The sequence below is a fragment of the Odocoileus virginianus genome, chromosome 33, assembly GCF_023699985.2.
Source record: "Odocoileus virginianus isolate 20LAN1187 ecotype Illinois chromosome 33, Ovbor_1.2, whole genome shotgun sequence".
Taxonomy (NCBI): Eukaryota; Metazoa; Chordata; class Mammalia; order Artiodactyla; family Cervidae; genus Odocoileus; species Odocoileus virginianus.
The window spans coordinates 16,582,161-16,595,765 of NC_069706.1; the positions used below are offsets into that span (position 1 = coordinate 16,582,161).

The window sequence follows — 13,605 nt, forward strand, 5'->3', positions numbered from 1 at the left end:
TGTTTATTCCTTTTGACTGCCTTCATCCGGTTCCTCCTCCCCCTATCCCTCGCTTCTGGTAACAGCAAATCTGACCTACTTTTCTAGGAGTTTTTTTTGTTTTTGTTTTTTTTTTAAACTATAATTGACCTACAACACAGCATGTTGTTCAGTTGTCAAGTCATGTCTGGCTCTCTAGGACCCCATAAACTGTAGCACATCAGGCTTTCCTGTCCTTCACTATCCCCTGAGTTTGCTCAGACTCATGTCCATTGAGTCAGTGATGCCATCTAACCATCTCATCCTCTGTTGCCCCCTTCTCCTGCCCTCAGTCTTGTCCAGCATTAGGGTCTTTTCTGATGATTCAGCTCTTCACATCAGGTGGTCATAGTATTAGAGCTTCAGCTTCAGTCCTTCCAATGAATATTCAGGGTTGATTTCCTTTAGGATAGACTGGATTGATTTCCTTGCTGTCCATGGGTCTCTTAAGAGTCTTCTCCATCACCAGAATTTGAAAGCATCAATTCTTTGGCGCTCAGCCTTCTTTATAGTCCAGCTCTCATATCCGTACAACACAGCATAGTGATTTGATACTTCTATACACTTCAAAATTATCATGGTGATAAATCTTGTTAACTCTCCATACACAGGTACTATGTTGTTATTTACTATATTCCCTACACTGTGTATTTCATACCCTTGACTCATTTCATACCCTTGACCTTTGCAACTGAAAGACTGTACCTCTTTATCTCCCCCCTCTAATTTCTCTCCCTCCCCCTCCACACTCCTGTCTGGAAACCACTTGTTTGTTCTTTGTATCTTACTTTATTTCCATTTCATGTTTGTTCATTTGTTTTGTTTTTTAGATTCTACCTATTTCTTTCCTCCTCTCAATGCATCCCCCCCTTAAAAAACTAACTTCGTTTTACTAATTTTTTTTTACATCTACATCTTGGAGTGCTATGCTCACAAAGCCATGTCTTAAGCAAAAGCCCCAAAGTTAAGTCAGGTTCTTCTGTAAGACATACTATCCTCACACTATGCACTTTTCCTCTTTGTAGTTATGAACATTGTAATTTAACAAGTAAATATGTAAAGAATTGTCTGCTTCCCTCCCCTGAAGAGTGTCAGCTCCACAAGATCTCATCTTTCTTATTCCCTGCGCTGTGCCTGGCTCCTGGCACATTGCCTACTACATGGGCACTCAGTAAATGATGAAGGAATGAATGGCATCGTGTGATAATACTGATTGATAACTCTCTTCAGTACTGATGAATGTAAAATGGTACCAAACCTTTTATGGTATGGACCTAACTCTTAAGCAACCCTGTTGTTCGGAAGAGTCTCATCAAAGTCCTCTTGGTAGGTTTTAAATAATTCATTTTCCTATTTATAGAAAAAAAGAAAACAAGGTAAGCTCAAACATATGCTGAGGCTCATAGACATGTTGAATGGAGCCGTTGTGCTGGTTTGATCCATGAGGAACATGGGGATGCAGAGGAGAGGCTAAAGCCTGCTGTTATGCAGCCCACTGGCTCCTATGAATGGTAACTGCTGATGGAGGAAGCCAGGGCAGTAGAATGGAGGAGAAAATAATTTTGTATTTCTGCCTTTTGGAGAGTAAAGAGCGGCTTGTAATGGAGAAAAACGATCTCTATCCACTTAACAAGTCTTTGGAGTTTATGCTTAAGGTCATACTTATTTGTTCTGTTGACAAACCATCTTCTGAAGAATGTGTTTGATGTGACTCTTTTCTCAAACTTCAAGGCCTCTCTGGTGATTATGGATGAAGTAGATTACTTTTGCTGTAATAGTTCACAGGTGGGCAGATGGCATGAAGCTTGTCTGAATGCACATGATCCATGCACCTTAGGGGAGGTAGGGCTGGGATGGATGGCAAAGACTGATGGAACCCCCAGAAAAGACAAGAGTGTGCCCCCCCTAAAGTTCACTCAGCTCCTTAGAATTGTAAATGCCTGTGATTTGCTTCCTCTGCCAGTAGTTCTTGGCCATTCTTCACATGCAAACCACTGTGCCAAGCTTTGTGCTGAAACCGGAATGCACTTAAAAGAGACTTCATGCTCGCAGGGGAGAGTGGGTCTGTTTACAGTTATTCAAAACAGCACATGAGAAGTGTCATGCAAGATGTTCATAAAATGTACCAGGGAATTTTAGAGAGGAATAACCATTGACTTGGAAGAGGAATTTAAAAAAAAAAAGCTTTTAAAAAGAGTTGGCATTGAAAAGTCTGGAAAGTAAGGGGGATCTGTAGATGCTGAAGTGAGGCGGTGAGAGAGGGGGGTATTCTAGCCTAATCAACAGCAAGAGCAGAGGCCTAGAGGCTGGAAAAATGGTGCCTCTGGAAGGAGTGAGTGGGAGATCAAGTTAGGAAGATAACTTGGGAATTGTTGAGAGAACTGAATTCCAAGCAAAACAGTTTAGTTTTATTGAGTATATATTATTTGCTGGGTGGCTGATCTTTTTACAGAAGAGGAAACTGAAGCTCAGAGGTGTGACATGACTTGCCCAGGAGCGTCTAGCTAATAAGTGACTTCAAGTGCTCTTTCCACCACTGTGTTTCTCTGTAGTTAGGTTAGTTTCTCTAAACATAATCTGGTGGGGTTTTTTCTGTTGTTTTTTAAAATATTTATTAATTTTTGACTGCACTAGGTCTTTGCTGCACGTGGGCTTTCTCTAGTTGCAGAGCATGCAGGCTTTTCATTGCAGTGGTTTCTCTTGTGGTGGAACACGGGCTCTAGGGCACGCGGGCTTTAGTCGTTGAGCACATGGGCTCGGTAGTTGTGGCCCTCAGCTTCTAGAGCACAAGCTCAGTAGTTATGGTACATGGGCTGAGTTGCTCCGCAGTATGTGGGATCTTCACAGATCAGGGTTTGAACCGCTGTCCCCTGCATTGCACGGTAGATTCTCAACCACTGGACCACCAGCTTACCCCCTAATCCAGTGTTTTATTTCTAACCCTTGGTGTGTGTGGTTACTAGAGACCAGTGAGTATAGACTGAACGTTAGATAACTTATTTAGGAGACAGTCAGAATTAAGGAATGCCTAATCCTTTCTGCTTAGGGAAACCCAAGCTGAATATCCATAGAAAGACCTTCTCAGCCTCTTGTGGGCTCCTGCAGAGTCGGCAGTAAGGTGTGTAAACTCAGAAGACCCGGAGATGTGAGTCAGGTGAAACTTGGACTGCGTGTGCTCGACTCGGAGAGAGACCTTGCCTATCAGAGATAGAAGAGAGAACATACAGGCACCTCCTATGGTGCTGCCGAAACTGAGAAGTCATCTATATGTCTGAGTGGACTTTTCACATTAAAGAGTTGACATTCTGCATAAACCAGGTGGCAAAGTCAAGATTAAATTTATGCTTAATTGTTATTACTGACAGTTTCATGTATAAGGTATTTAATTGTCCTTCGGCATTCATTATTTCTTTAAATTTTGCTCTTTACACATATCATCAAAATGGTGGTCCTTAAATCCTCAAACTTAATTCTTATAATAACAAGTTCTGTTATAAAAACAAAAAATTAGTAATAAATGATATTGCATCTCTATAAATAACTTGCCTATGGATAATAACTTAGCCATTTTGACTATGAGGCTTTACCCAAAGACACCCCTGTCACTTGGTGATGGCACACCTTCATGGCAGACTGCTTTAGTCTGTTTGGGCTGCTGTAGCAAAAATATGGACCAGGTGGCTTATCAACAAACATTTGTTGTTCACAGTTCTGGAGACTGGAAGTCCAAGATCAGGCTACTGACTGATTCATTGTCTGGTGAGGACTTCTTAGTTCATAGACTGTGATCTCACTGTGTCCTCACATGGCAGAAGGGAGGAAGGAGCTCTCTGGGGTCCTTTTATAAGGGCACTAATCCCAATCATGAGGGCAGCACCCTCATGAATTAATCACCTCCCAAAGTTCCCACTTCCTGATATCATCACCTTGGGGTTTAGCATTTCAGCATATGAATTGGTGGGAGATAAACATTTAGTCCTATAACAGAGTGTGAGAGAGTAACTATGCCCTATTGTTGCATTTTATACAGTAGTTTCCACTAAATATTGTCCAATCCAAACCTAAACTTATCCAGAGATGAAAAATGCTGAAGGCTAGTGAAGATGTTCAGCAGTGGAGTTGATAGGACTTGAGAGAGAGTGAACAGTTCTTGTAGCCTGAACCCTGCTTTAATAAGGTATAATCAAGGCACAGGAGTCTTTCAACCATTCATGACACTTTTCCTTAAGATATGTGATGTTTCCTTTCTTGACATTCCCTGGATTAGGACAGCTGTCTTTCTGAGTTGTCCAGGAGGGCATATGATAGCTGAAGAATGGAGTGGGGTGGATTACCTTGAGGTCTTGTTTAGGAGTTTATGACCCTGATAAGCAGTTAAGATTTCCATTAGCGCTGACCTGCATTGTTTAAAAAATGAAACGCCACTTCTGAAGGTGGCCTGCTTTATCACTTCCTGATTGTCTGTTAGGACTCAGGTACTGAGCCGTATTCTGTGTTGACAATGCCAAGGACACAGAGGATGAGCTTACTGTCAGAAATTGCAGTTAAACTTGAGTTTTATCATGTATGACATGTGTTTGAGGAGACTGTCCTGTATCCTGTTGAAAAATAGACAGCCTGTACTTTATTTTAAATCTTAATGATTTTTATTTTAATATTCCATGCCCATTTGAAAAAAATTCTGACAGTACAGAATTGCAGATCTTAAAGAAAGTAAAAAGCCCCCAGATAAAAGTCACCTGTTAATCTACTTTCTCCTTACCTCTGAAAAGTCCACTATTTACAGTTTGTATATTTCTCTTGGTTTTTTTCTTCTATATATATTCATTTAAAATGCCCTTTTATTCTCATATGCTCGCTGCCTCTCTCCCCTCTGCTCTTCTCCCTATATGCACTTCTCATCTATTTTCTTACATGAACTTGCAGTCCCCCCAGCCCCTACCTTAGAAATGGGAATGTGACTTCCCCAGTGTTTTTCAACTTGCTTTTTTTTTTTTCTTTTCAACTTGCTTTTTTTGCTGATCAATACATTTTGGCCTCTGTCCTCACACCTTCTTCCTGCCCACCATGTTAATAATACATGTAGATCCATCCCATTCTTTGTAATGACTATTCAGTATTCTATTTCTTTTCTTTCTTTCTCTTTTTTTGGCAGGGCAGGGTGGGCTATACATTATTTCTCCAAACCCCGCTTCCATTTATTCCCCCCAAACTCCTATTGAAAAACATTTGAACTCTTTCTAGTTTTTTGCTCCTATAGACAGTGAGCAACCTGCATCCTAACTGAACATTTTGAAACTTTCTGACCGTTGTCTGATTGACTGATACTTTCCTCCCTTGGAACCTGGACCCTTGTTCAGACAGTTCTCTGAAGAGCTTCAGTACACAGAACAGAGAGCAGTGGGGCTCCTCGGGCAGGCGTGTGTGGGGGAGGCTGCTGGCCCCTCAGTTTCTGCAGGAGCTGGAAGATGCCTCAAAGCTTAGGGTGAACAAAGCCTTCTCAAGCCTTGAGAAGGAATGAAGCTGTCTAGTGAGGGAGTCCCCTTGTAGAGCAGAGAATTGTTGACCGTGGAGTGCAGTGCAGCCCCCCCGAGCCCCGGAAGCCCCAGAAGCCCCAGACCGTGTGTGTCACCCTCAGCTTGGGGCCTGGCCTCAAGCAGATGAAGGGGGTGGGCGACCCTCAGCGCAGCAGGAGTGCTGGAGTCCGCAGTGGTCCTTCCCCAGCTCCATCCCCAGCGTGCCCTGCTCCAGTAAAGAAGCAAGACTACTCCCCAGAACGCCCTTTGACTGTCTTACCTGTCTACCTCACTACCCCTTCTGTTGTGTACATTTCTATGATTGAAAATTTTACAATAAACTTGTATTGACTTTGGTAAAGAAAAATTATTTTTGAAAACCTGTAAGTAAAAATTCCAAAACAGTAACCTAGCAGTACATGAAAGATCCTGGTTTTCTTTACTCTCAGCCAACACTCCTGGATAACACTTTGTAGTTTGGTATTATCTTGCCTCCCTTTCTTTATCCATCCAGCTAAATATATTTATGGGGCTTCCTAGGTAGCTGAGTGGTAAAGAATCCACCTGCCAAGCAGGAGACTTGTGTTTGATCCCTGGGTCAGGACGATCCCCTGGAGAAGGAAATGGCAACCCACTCCAGTATTCTTGCCTGGGAAATCCCGTGGGCCGAGGAGCCTGGCAGGCTATAGTCCATGGGATCGCAAGGAATTGGACATGACTTAGTGACTAAACACAAAAACAACAAAAATTTATATGTGTATGTATTTCTTTTCTTGTAAAGATAGTATCACACTATATACAGTCGTATAACATTTTGTCCTTAATATATCATAGGTATAATGTATTATACTTCAAAACATACCAATGTACTATTCTCTTTATTAGCGATATCATTTCCACAGTGTGGCAGTGCGGTAATTTCTTTAACTAGTCCCATATGGTTGAATTGTTTTCAGTTTTTCTCCAGTCAAGCTGAATTGATGTAAAAAAACCTTCATGCATGGAGAACCATTGGCTCAGTTATTCTCAGTAGCTAGGCAGCATGGATAATACAGGCAATCCCAACACACCTCGTTTACTTCGTACCTTCAGCTGCGTGCTTATTTTCAGCTTCTCCCAGGGTTTGCTAGTGGCATGTACTTTAGTGACCATTCTGTAGTTTCAGTGGAGGTGTGTTTGGGTGTGTTTGATTTCTCCTTGTCCTGGTAGAGGGTTCTAGAATATCATCCTCCTTTGGTATTCTGCAGACTCTTTGAAGCTCCCCAGGTTGGGAAACAAAAACTTGTAACTTCAAACAGAAAATTATCAAAAGTTCAGTGCTAGGCCTCCCTGGGAAATGAGGAGGTAGCCTGCCCTGGCTGAATTTCATTGTTGCTTACTACTTCTATTTGCTTCTGGCGGAATGTCTCCAGATTAAACCTTTCAGAATGTGCCATTTGCTGTTAGAGAGTCATATTCTGCATTTAGCTGAAGGATTTAGAAAATTTTTTTTCAAAACTGTTGAATCATAAAATTCACTGGAGAAACTTGTTTCTTTTAAAAAAGATGAATCAAATGAATCAGGATGATAAATTTGATGTTGTGTGCCTTTTAATCTCTTTTTTTAAAAAAATGGAGGAAAAAAGGAAATGGACCAAATTCGACTTTGTGGCTGTAAAAGAGAACAAAGATGTGCTTCATATACATGAAGGATTAATCTCCCAAAACTATTGTTAAGTAGTGGGTGAGGAGTTGCAAAACGGTATCTACTGTATGTTAACTGTAAAAGGAGGAAGAAAGAAAGAAAAAATAAAAGGAAAACATACTTGTTTCTGTATACTTGGAAGCATACCCAAGCAACAGATAATACTCTTTGCCTCTGGGAAGGGCAACTGGATGGCCAGAGACAGGGGTGAGAGGAGAATTACGTGACTCTGTTAGTTATTGAAAGATAAATATTTTTTTAAAAGTTAGATTTCTGAGTCTCTGTCTTGGATAGTCTGGTTTAATATCATACATTCAAGGTGGAGCCTAGGAACCCATATATGTATTTTAAATAATAGCTTTATTGAGAATTGATTCATGTAGCATAAAATCCATCCTCTTAAGGTGTACAATTCAGTGGGTTTTAGTATATTTGGAATTTTGTGATCATGGTCATTAATTCCAGAACATTTCCATCTCCCCAAAAGAAAACCCCAAATCCATTAAGCAGTCATTCCCCACTCTGCCAACCACCAGTCTTCTTTTTGTTTTGATGGATTTGCTCATTCCAGTCATTTCATATAAATAGAGTCGTACAATGCAGACTTTTATGACTAGCTCCATTCATTTAGCATGATGATTTTCAAGAGTCATTCACATGGTAGTGTGTATGTCCATATACATGCAGCATTCATGTAGAACTGGAGGAGCCGCCAAATTATTTTGCAAAGTGGCTTTACCACTTTGCACTTTTACCCCTCAGTTTGCAGATGGATGTTTGGGGGGCCTGGGAGCTGTATTCTTTTTTTTTTTTTTTTTTTTCACAAGGATCTTGATGATTCTTATGATCAAGCAGTTTTGGAAAACACCACCTCTGAGAGCAGCACGGTCCCTCTTCCTGTGACTGCAGGGACAGTGGCTGTGTTTGTCCTCCAGCAGTGCCCCGCAGCGCTTGAAGGACATGTTGATGACTGTGCAGAGAATTGCAGCAGAATGCCTGTCTGCAGGGCAGTCAGCACCCCGAGAAAAAGGATCTCAAACAGAAAGAACTCTGGGGTGAGATCAGCCAGGCTTGAGTCTTTTTTTTTTTTCTTTAATTGTTTTTTGAAGATGAAATATGGAAAAGAAATCTAGCTATCCCTTGAAACCTCAGAAGATTGAGATGGAGAAAGGCATGGGTGGGGGAGCCAGTGTATATATTTGGTTGGCCAAAAAGTTTGTTTGAATTTTTCTGTAAGATCTTATGGAAAAAACCCGAACGAATCTTTTGGCCAACCCAATACATGCTTTCTCTTCCCCCAGGAGAACAAGGGTAATTGTCTTTATGAATTGGAATCTGATTTCTCCTTTTCCTAGACGTCTTAAAAAAAAAAATTTAACCCATTTTATCTGTAATTGTCTTCTCTGACTCTTAATAGCCACAATAAGTCAAGTGTTACTGTGTGCTGTAGGTTATATAGAAATAATGTTGTATACATGAAACTTACATAATGTTATAAACAAACTTCAGTTTTTTAAAATGTTATATTATGATTATTCTGAACTCTAGACTATGAGGAAAAAGTGTTTTCATACTCAGTAGCATTTGAGTTCTAATTACTAAGACAAACTTAAGAAGTCTCCTAGACAAGACTTTATATATAGGGCAAGTCTTCTGAGGTTAGACATCTGCTTTGGAACATTTCCTGCCTCAGCCCTTAAGTAACTGTTTCTTGTAGCTCCCTCCTCTGGATGGGGCTTCAGTGGGGTGACTGTGAGGAGCAGAGCCCCCAGCACATAGCGGCTCCCTCTTTAATGAGCCATAATAACAGGCACTTTTCTCAGGGCCCCTTGGTAACAAGCACATAAATAGAATAAATAGTCTTTCAAGTTGTTCTGAGCAGAATTTTAGTTCCTGCCAAGAGAAGCTCTTCACCTTGTTTTCTGATGGACTTAATGTCCTCACTGGAAAGCAGTGCCTGTGGAGCCAGGAGGAAAATGCCAGACGTGGTGGAGTCCAGGCCTGCCTGTGCTCTTGTGGGGGTAATGTCAAGGGCAGGCTCAGCTCTTTTTCTTTATTTTTGTATTGTGGTTAAGTTCACACAACATGAAATTTACCATTGTAACCATTTTTGAGTGTACAATTCAGTGGCTTTAAGTACACTGACAACCCTGTGCAACCATCACCACTATCTGTTTCCAGAACTATTTCATCATCCCAAAGAGAATGAAACTCTGCACCCGTTAAGTGATAACTCTGTTCCCTCCTTCCCGTTCTTTATCTCTCTGAATTTGACCACTCCGAATACTTCATACAAGTGAAATCAGATACTGTTCGTCCTTTCGTCTGACCTATTTCATTTCAGTTCAGTTCAGTCACTCAGTTGCGTCCAACTCTTGGCGACCCCATGGACTGCAGCACACCTGTCCATCACCAACTCCTGGAGCTTGCTCAAACTCACCACTGAGTTGGTGATGCCATCCAACCATCTCATCCTCTGTCGTCCCCTTCTCCTCCTGCCTTCAATCTTTCCCAGCATCAGAGTCTTTTCTAATGAGTTGGTTCTTCGCATCAGGTGGCCAAAGTATTGGAGCTTCAGCTTCAGCATCAGCCCTTCCAATGAATATTCAGGACTGATTTTTTCAGGATTGACTAGTTTGATCTCCTTGCTGCCCAAGGGACTCTCAAGAGTCTTCTCCAACACCACAGTTCAAAAGCGTCAATTCTTCGGTGCTCAGCTTTCTTTATGGTCCAACTCTCACATCCATACATGACTACTGGAAAAACCATAGCCTTGACTAGATGGACCTTTTTTGACAAAGTAATGTCTCTGCTTTTTAATATACTGTCTAGGTTTGTCATAGCTTTTCTTCCAAGGAGCAAGTGTCTTTTTAATTTCATGGCTGCAATCACCATCTGCAGTGATTTTGGAGCCCCCCAAAATAAAGTCTGTCACTCTTTCCATTGATTCCCCATTTATTTGCTATGATGTGATGGGACCGGATGCCATGATCATAGTTTTTTCAGTGTTGAGTTTTAAGCCAGCTATTTCACTCTCCTCTTTCACTTTCATCAAGAGGCTCTTTAGTTCCTCTACACTTTCTGCCATAAGGGTGGTGTCATCTGCATATCTGAGGTTTTTGACATTTCTCCCGGCAATCTTGATTCCAGCTTGTGCTTCATCCAGCCTGGCATTTCTCATGATGTACTCTGCATATAAGTTAAATAAGCAGGGTGACAATATACAGCCTTGACATACTCCTTTCCCAATTTGGAACATTTTCAAACTTTGTCTGTATTTCTAGCACATGTAAGAATTTCCTTCCTTTTTAAGGCCTTGTAATACCCCTTTGTGTATATGTACCATGTTTTGTTGGGCTTCCATGTGGCACTAGTGGTAAAGAACCTGCCAGCCAATGCAGGAAACATTAAGAGACTCGAGTTCTATACCTGAATCGGAAAGATCCCCTGGAGGAGGACATGGCAACCCACTCCAGTATTCTTGCCTAGAGAATCCCATGGACAGAGGAGCCTGGCGGGCTACATACAGTATGTAGGGTTGCAGAGTCAGACGTGACTGAAGTGACTTAGCACGCACACACACATACTGTGTTTTGTTTATGTGTTCATTGCATAGTTTCCACCTTTTGACTCTTGTGAATATTGCTGCTATGATCATTCATGTATAAACATCTGTTTGAGTCCCTGCTTTCATTTCTTTGGGGTAGACAGCTAGAAGTGGCATTGCTAGTAGATGGTAATTCTATGTTTACCTTTTTGAGGAACCACCAGACTATTTTCCACAGCAACTGCACCAGTTCAGATTCCCACCAGTAGTACTTCAGTTTCTTTGCCAACACTTGTTATTGCCTGGCTTTCACTTTTGTTTTTGTTTTTTGTCAGAGTGGGCATGCTCCTGGGTGTGAGGTAATATCTCACTGGGTTTTTGATTTGCGTTTCTTGTGATGAATGATTTGAGCATCTTTTCATATGCTTGATGACCATTCGTGTATTTTCTTTGGAAAAAATATCTATTCAGGGTAACCTTCAGTCAGGTTACTTGTTTCTTCATTGTTGTAGACTTTCTTTTTGTGTTCCGGATATAATAAACTCTTTATGACAGCTATCATTTGCAGACTTGTGTTTCTGTTAAAAAACACAAATCTGATTGTGTCGCTCAGAGCTAGTGCTAGTGATGGCCTTTAAATTCTGCTCAGCTCAGTCTTTTACCATCCATGGGCTACTTTCACTTGGCCACTCACTTTTTGAGCTTGGCTTGTCATGTGGGCGTGGAAATAATTGTACCTTCCCCATAGGCCTGCTTGAGGACTGAGAATGTAAGTTGCCTTAAGACACGGCCTAGGAGTTCCTCTGGTTTCCATAAATAGTGCCACTTACTACTGTCTGGAGGCCAAGACAGAAGATCCTGCAGCTTCTGACTCTTTCTGGGAGGTTCATCTACCAGAACCCCTATATTAAGATGAGATCAGCTGCTCCACGTCCCCCTTAGAGCGGAGCACAGAGCAGGTTCCCAGCGGATAGGTGTTAATGAGTGTGATCACATTGGGCTCAACACTTCATGTTGTCAACTCTTGGCCCCTCTGTATCAGTGAACGTGGTAAGGGTGCCACTGTGGGGTCCCAGAAGCAGCATGGGAGGCAAGCTTCTGGAGCAGAGGGAACTTGATGTAGTAAACCTGGTGCTTTCCATAGTGTGATTTTTTTTTCCTTTGGAAGAAGGAAGAGAAGACAAAACCCCACTCTCCAACTTCAGACACAGACTCTTCTCATTAAGGGCTGGCCTCTGTCCCTGGCCAACCTGGGCGTTCATCATTGCATCTGCCCCTCTGCTGCCCTGGCGGGGCTCCAGTTTGAACTCAGGGTGCTGCCGGCCAGAGAGCTGTTCTGCATCACTGCGGGCCATTTCAGAGTGGAAGTGTATTTGGACCATGCAAACGTTTGATCTTGTCGGGTAGTTTAAAATTTCATTTGTCGGGTCAGTGTTCTGTCTGTTTTGACCCTGAGGCTCTTTCTCATGGTTAATACTTTGGCAGTTCTAGAAGGAACTCTCTCTCTCCCTCTCCATCTCACCCCCCCACACCCCACAGCTCCAGCCCTCCCCCTTCACCCCGTTCCTCCCTCTCTGTGTCCCCCTGTCGCTCCCTCTTTCTCAGCACCCCACTTCCTCTTTATTCCTCCTCCTCTCTTCCCGCCTCCCCTTCCTTCCTTGCTCTCACCCTTGGAGGTCTTCTTGGTTTACAGACTGTTACCTATTTCTTAAAATGCCTTCATTTTCCAGATGATGCCCTGGAACTGTCACCTAATCAGAAGTCTTTAAAGCTGTGTGTGCGCGTGCGTGTGCGCACACACACATACACTTTGCTTCAGACATTTCCATTGTTGTTTCTTTAACAAATACATGTGCATTAGAGTAGATTCAGACAAACCAGAGCTTGACCCGGGCTCCACCACCACGGCTGGACCCTCCTGCACATACTGACTCTGTTGTAGGACCAGGCACATCTCTTTCTGCAGCTGTGGAGTGGGCCCTCGGACAGCACTTTCCTCCTGGGCTGGACAGGAGGGTTCACCGAGCCAGTTCAGATGGAGCCTTCAATCCCAGCAACTGACTTCTGTACTCTCTGTGATAATTTACCTACCATGTGCTTTTTTCACTTACTGTCTAAAGCCAGTTCGACTGAGGTTCTTGGAACCAAATTGCCCCGAGAAGGAAGGAGGAGAAGAGAAGAGCTGGGAGGCAGCCGCAGCGCCTCTCGCCCACATGTTCCACTGAGTCAGTTATGGTGCAGAAGCCCTCTTCGAGGACCCGCCAGCCGCCTTGGGCCCTCAGTGTGGCCTGACTTCCACACACCTCTCGGGCTTGACTTCTGGGCTGTGTGAAGAAGAAGGCAGACCCTGAATTTTTCGACATTCTCATATGTGAACTTCTCTTCTGTCTTGCAGCTGATGCCTTTTTCAAAGCCGCCATAAGCCTCGTTCCAGAAGTTCCCAAGATGATTAATATTGATGGAAAGATGCGGCCCTCAGAATCATTCCTTCTGGAATTCCTCTGCAATTTCTTTTCAACATTATTAATAGTTCCGGTACGTTTCCCCAGAAGACCTGTAGGTGATGTCTTTCTTTGACCTGTTTTATATACATTCTTTGCCTTAGAAGTGCAGAGATGTTCTGTCTATATCTTTGTTGGTTTTGTAGTCAGATAATTTGAATTTCTCAATGCATTTCTGTTCATCTGTGTCAGGGCTCTCTATATGGCAAAGGAGGTACCACTTGTTGAGGGCTCAAGCCACTGGACCAAGACACCTAGGGTAAAATCCCTTCCTTTCCTTCCAACTCTGTAGTTTCAGGTGATTGCATAACATCACCAGGCTGCAGTTTCCTCATTTAC

The 13,605-nt window shown here is 42.6% G+C and overlaps 1 protein-coding gene across 2 annotated transcripts in view; it reads left to right on the plus strand.

Annotated features, from left to right (window-relative positions):
- VPS35L (VPS35 endosomal protein sorting factor like) overlaps positions 1 to 13,605 on the plus strand; it is a 141,194-nt gene that overhangs the window by 103,286 nt on the left and 24,303 nt on the right. For both annotated transcript variants that reach the window (XM_070460954.1, XM_070460955.1), the window contains one exon: positions 13,161 to 13,300. In XM_070460954.1, coding sequence (XP_070317055.1) covers positions 13,161 to 13,300 — 140 coding nt within the window. The remainder of the gene's footprint in view (positions 1 to 13,160; positions 13,301 to 13,605) is intronic.